Source organism: Hyperoodon ampullatus (assembly GCF_949752795.1).
Source record: "Hyperoodon ampullatus genome assembly, chromosome: 10".
NCBI classification, from domain to species: domain Eukaryota; kingdom Metazoa; phylum Chordata; class Mammalia; order Artiodactyla; family Ziphiidae; genus Hyperoodon; species Hyperoodon ampullatus.
The window spans coordinates 42,606,690-42,612,689 of record NC_136923.1 but is presented as its reverse complement, the minus strand read 5'-3'; the positions used below and the strand labels follow the sequence as shown (position 1 = coordinate 42,612,689).

At 37.6% G+C, this 6,000-nt stretch overlaps 1 protein-coding gene across 1 annotated transcript in view; it reads left to right on the top strand.

The window, feature by feature from the left end:
- Window positions 1–5,213: 5,213 nt before the first annotated feature.
- The window catches only part of SACM1L (SAC1 like phosphatidylinositide phosphatase), a gene marked incomplete at both ends in the record, with an annotated part of 39,963 nt that continues 39,176 nt past the window's right edge, over window positions 5,214–6,000 (top strand). Inside the window, one exon of the mRNA XM_079712529.1 lies at window positions 5,214–5,288. Coding sequence (XP_079568655.1) covers window positions 5,214–5,288 — 75 coding nt within the window. The remainder of the gene's footprint in view (window positions 5,289–6,000) is intronic.

Here is a 6,000-nt window from a genome sequence, read left to right as displayed (position 1 = left end):
GCGCAGGCCTGGCGGCCATGGCTCACAGACCCAGCTGCTCCACGGCATGTGGGATCTTCCCAGACCTGGGCACGAACCCATGTCCCCTGCATCGGCAGGCGGACTCTCAACCACTGCGCCACCAGGGAAGCCCTATATTTTTTAATAAGTTTATTTATTTGCAGCTGCATTGGGTCTTCATTGCAGTGTGTGGGCTTTCTCTAGTTGTGGCGGGCAGGGGCTACTCTTCGTTGTGGTGCGTGGGCTTCTCATTGTGGTGGCTTCTCGTCGTGGAGCACGGGCTCTAGGCGTGTGGGCTCAATCGTTGTGGCTCATGGGCTTAGTTGCTCCGTGGCATGTGGGATCTTCCCAGACCAGGGCTCGAACCCGTGTCCCCTGCATTGGCAGGTGTATGCTTAACCACTGCACCATCAGGGAAGTCCCCAAAATGTATATATTTTTTCAGTGTTCCACACCCTTCCAGATCAGTTTTAAATTTAAATGTCAAGTTGGGGAAAAATTTTTAATTGCTTATATTAGGGATACTTTTTGTTCCATGTACATTTTAAAATATATTTATTTATATATATATTTTACATAATTATACATATTAAAATTTTAATAGGAGATTTTTCTGCTCTTATAAATATTTGATTTTATAATAAATTTCACTGACTAAAAGGTTCCTGTTAGGTAACACACCAAAACTTGTATGATTTTTTTAAATTCATTGACTTCATTCAAATAATTTATTTTTATGGTAGAAGTTTTGCAGGTGAGAAGCTTAAATACATTGGTTCTAGGGCCCCCGTCAGTTACCAAATTCAAAGATGCTCAACTTCCGTATATAAGTGGCATAGTATTTACATATAACCTATGTACATCCTCCTGTATACTTGAAATAATCTCTGTAATACCTAATACAATGTAAATGCTATGTAAATAGTTGTAAATACAATGTAAATGTTATGCAAATAGTTGCTGGTGTTCAGCAAATTCTAGTTTTGCTTTTTTGGAACTTTCTGGAATTTTTTTTTCTTGAATATTTTCAATCCACTGTTGGTTGAATCCGCCCTTGTGGAATCCATGGATAAGGAGGGCCTACTGTATATAGATAAAAGAAGTCAAAGTATAAGATGGTGGAGCTATTGAGGGAACACAGTATGCATTTCTTTACTGGCTGTTTATTTAGATGCAAGCTTTGTGTTTTTGTCCATTGTATTGAAAAAGTGGAGGAATTTGATTTCTGAGATTGTATGTTGATAATCATCTCTTATATTAAGAATAACATTAGTTATTAAAGAAGTAACACCATTTGTGTGAAGTAAACTGTGCTAGCTTTTCCCCCCCAAATACAGCTGTGAATTTAGAAGAGCTTAGGGCCCTGAGCAATATGAAGAAGATGGATATAATAAAACCCAGGGACTTCACTCGTGGTCAGAACTGTGTAGCATTCATCAGCCTTTGTCTCAAATGTAAAACTAAAGCAGCTGAGTAGGAGCAGTGGTGATGGCTTTGTCAGGAGACTGAGACAGCAGAAGAGAAACAAAACTAAAACTCAGTGGTCTGAGGTCACTTAGTAAAAATAATAATGCCACCGTTTCGTGGAGTCTCTTCTTAGTGCCAGGCATGTCACGCATATTCTCTCATTTACCCTCACTGATCACTTACCACTTTTTAATAGAGAGAGAGCTGAGCTGGGAAGTTCAGTGATTTGTTCAGGGACTCATGACAGTAAGCATGGAGTTGGAATTCAAACCAGGTTTGTAAGAGCTTAAAACCTGTAATTTTTTCACCATACTGTGTTACTAGAATTTGAAGGAATCATCTTTTGGTAGGATGGCCCAGAAATCGATGTGTTCAAGATCCTAGTCAGTCAAGAAAACATTGTTACTTATACTTAGGTTAAGACATAAGGAAAAAACCTTGGTTTAATAAAATATAAATTAAAGATATTCCATTAAAAATGGTTTTTAAAATGTTTCAGCACTTGGAAACTAACACACTAGGTATCAAACTCAATTGAAGGAAACATCTCTTTGCTTTGTTCCAGGAAGATAAAGTGTTTTTGTGTTTTGGCCAGGAGTTAATGTGGAGGTTATTTCATTCCAGGAGGGATTTGATCACTGTAGTAGTTTTCTATTGCTGCTGTACCAAATTACCATAAGCTTAGAAACTTTAAACAATACAAATGTATTATCTTTTAGTTACTGTCGGTCAGAAGTCCAATATGAGTCTCACTGGGCTAAAATCAAATGTTTCATAGTGGAGGCTCTGAGGAAGAATCCAGCTCATTCAGGGTGTTGACCAAATCCATTTTCTTGTGGTTGTTGGACTGAGGTCCCTGTTTTCTTGCTGGCTGTCAGCCTGACGCCACTCTCCTGTCCCTGCACGTGACCTCAACATCTCAAGAACTATCAACAACTTGTCACATCCTTCTCATGATTGAAATCTTCATTGTAGGAAAGCATTTTCCATTATAGGAAAGCATTTCACATGACTCTTTCAGATCCTGAGCCTGTTTAAGACCTGGAAATGCAGTGGGACATCTGATGCACAGGCATTTAAACAGCATTTAAAAGATTGGGGGTTGTTAGGGTGTGGAGGGATTCTAAAGAGTGAGGCTTATAAAATGCCCTCTGATTTAGAGAAAGAATTTTTTCCAAAGGCTTTTATAAAGAAGTCTTGTTTTTCAGGTCTACTTTTTGTTTAAAATTTTTGTTTCTATTTGTTACTTGTTTTTTTATTTATCACCTACCTCCTTGTCCCTAGTGCTTGTGTAATGCTTATTAGCACATGGTAGCTTTTCAATAAATTTATAGACTTACTCCTGGAGTGCAACTTACCCTTGCACAAAACATCTTCTGCAGATATGGACTGATGTGTTGGATTTTTTTTTTTTTTTTTTTTTTTAATGATTTGAGACTAGAGGTAACTATCCTATGACTAGATTGTCTGGAAGTTTTTTTATACTTCCCTTAGTTTGTTTCAGGACCTCTCACTTTGCTTTTCTTTTTATAGGTTTATTGAAGCATAGTTGACATACAATAAACTGCACATATTTATTGCATGCACTTTGATACATTTTGATATATTTTACACCTGTGAAACCATCACCAGTATCAAATGAATAGAGTCATTACCCCTAAAAGTTTCCTTGTGTCTGTAGTCACTCCCGTTTTCCCTTCTCTGTGCAAGTTAAACATACAACTACCATATGACCCAGCCATTCTACTTCTAAGTAGTCATCCAAGAGAAATGATGCATGTGTCTGCCTTAAGACTTGTACTAGAATGTTCATAGAAGCCTTATTCATAATATCCTAAACTGGAAACGGCACAAATGTCCATCAGCAAGTGAATGAATAAACAAATTGTGATATATCCATACAGTGGACTACTATTCAGGAATAAAAAGGAACATATATTTAGTTTGAATTAAAGACTGCCATATTTGAAGCAGATTTGTTTCCTTTGTTGCATTTCTTATTTTGTATTAAAATTGACTTTCATTTCCTTGGCATACCCCACTCCCACCCCATGGAGGAAATATTAAGAAGTTAGTTATAGATGAACCATAAAAGGATGTAAGTTATATTTGGATAATTAAGCGTTGATTATTCCTCAAAAACTTATAGTCAAAAATGGTCAGTACAGTTTGTTCTGCTACAGCACTTGTTTCTATAACACCAAAAAGCTTCTACATGGTCAGTAAGTAAGAAGTGATGTCAGTGATGGTGTGTGGGTTTATATAAGATTTTTCATTGGCAAGAGGAGTAGAATAGAGGGAGTAGAATTTAAAAGGAAAGGGAAAAGCCCTCAGATTGGCTGCTGCACAGACAGATGTTCTTTCAAGTGTGGTTTAAGAACAGCAGAGATTAGTCCCTGGAAAAACAAACAAGCTAGTTCTCGCCCCAACTCTGGTCAGCTCCTGGAGGCCCTCCGTACCTGCGGGTTCCGTACCTGCAGGTTCCAACTTGGTTGAATCCACGGTTGCAGAGGGCTGACTGTACTGCACCATTTAATATGAGGGACTTGAGCATCCACAGATTTTGGTATCTGGAACCAATCCCCGGCAGATACCTGTATTTACTCCTGTGCCCACCTTAACAACAGCCTCAGTCTCCATTGTTTTAGTGCCTGCAAATCTTTATTTTAACTTTATTTAGTTTTTGTTGAATGTTATTTCCTGAGGCAGTCCCCAGCCATGCTGAATTGCTTGCCTGGAGTTATCCATGTTACCTCCTGAGGAGCCAACTGTTAATTTTTGTTGGACTCAGGTTACAAAGTTGCAAAAATTCTGAGTACTCTGTCCCGACCCTAATTTTACCCCCTTTATTTTTTACTTTGCAGGATGAGGTTTTTTTTTTTTTCCAGAACACATCAGTGGCATTCAAACAAAATACAAAAATGTTAAAGTAGTTTATTTTAAACAATTTCCTGGAAATGTGTTTCTTAGTGTTTTTAGCTAATATTTAAATCTGGGTTACTATGTGTCACGTGTTCTAAGTGCTTATCAAAGATTATCTCATTTTATCCTCACAACAACGCAATTTAATGAGTCTGGTATTATCCTTATTTTGTGGATAAGGGAACTGAGGAACACAGGGGAGGAGTAACGTGCCCAAATTCACACAGCACAGTCAGTCTGGTTCCATAGAATGTGCTGACTACTGTGCTACATTGCCTCCTGTACCATGTTGAGTATAAATTAGATTTTAGTATGATTTTCTTATGTAAGTCAGAGTGGTAGTTTTACAGCAAATTAAAACCTTATCAGCATTAAATTAGGTGAAAAGAGTTGCAGTGAACACATAAGGACAGCATAATAGGTGAAAAGAGTTGCAGTGAACACATAAGGACAGCATAATAGCTTTATTCAGAAGCTGGGAAAATGATATCAATTTTTTTTTGTGTGTGTGTGTGGTACGCGGGCCTCTCACTGTTGTGGCCTCTCCCGCTGCGGAGCACAGGCTCCGGACGCGCAGGCTCAGCGGCCATGGCTCACGGGCCCAGCCGCTCCGCGGCATGTGGGATCCTCCCGGATCGGGGCACGAACCCGTGTCCCCTGCATCGGCAGGCGGACTCTCAACCACTGCGCCACCAGGGAAGCCCAATGATGTCAAATTTAAACATTGTTAAATTGTTATAATAGTTTTTTTTGGAAGTCTTCATTTCACTTCGTTATTTCTGGTTTTAAATTTCTTCTTAGGCATATCACACCTGAAAAATTTTATGTGGAAGCTTGTGATGATGGAGCAGATGATGTACTTATCATCGACCGTGTGTCCACAGAAGTTACGCTCTCAGGTATTTCATGGCCAGATTTAGAAGTGTCTAGAAAGATTTTACACTTAAGTTGCAATAGTTAAATTAATGAGATCCATGTGAGTGTGGATATCTGAGTGTCTTCTTAGAAAATTTTAATTCTTGCTACCTCATTTGATTTTTATGCATTAATTTTATACTTTTTCCTTTTCATGAAAAGGAGAAATGATCTTGAAATTTTTAGGTAGCATTTTACTATTCATAAGGATTTAAAAACGTTCTTTATTTGTTCCCTTATCAATACCGTAACAGGATTTGGTTTTGTTGATGTGTTAGGTTCCTTTCTAGCTGTAAGATTTGAATTATTTGAGTGTGAGAAAGTTGTTTTAGCAGTAAGTGTGTGGAATGTTAACAGCTGATTTGTTTTGAAAATATTCATGACTATGAGGATAATTTAATAAATGAAAAATAATATATACATCACTGGGTAAAACTTGTGTTTTAGGCAGAATGATTTTCCTAAGCTTTATCTATCTATCTTATCTATCAATCCAGTTATAATTTAGCTTTGCTTCTCTGGGGTGTGAAAAGCAACTTGTTTTTCAATTGTGTGGAACACTGATTTCTGACTAGATTAATGTGAAGTAATTTTGGTGACGAATTAAAGTATCATGTGATATCACATTTAGAATTTCATATTCCATTTGTTTAAAAATTTACCTCTAGATAGTGTTCTGTATTAATTTTTTTCTGA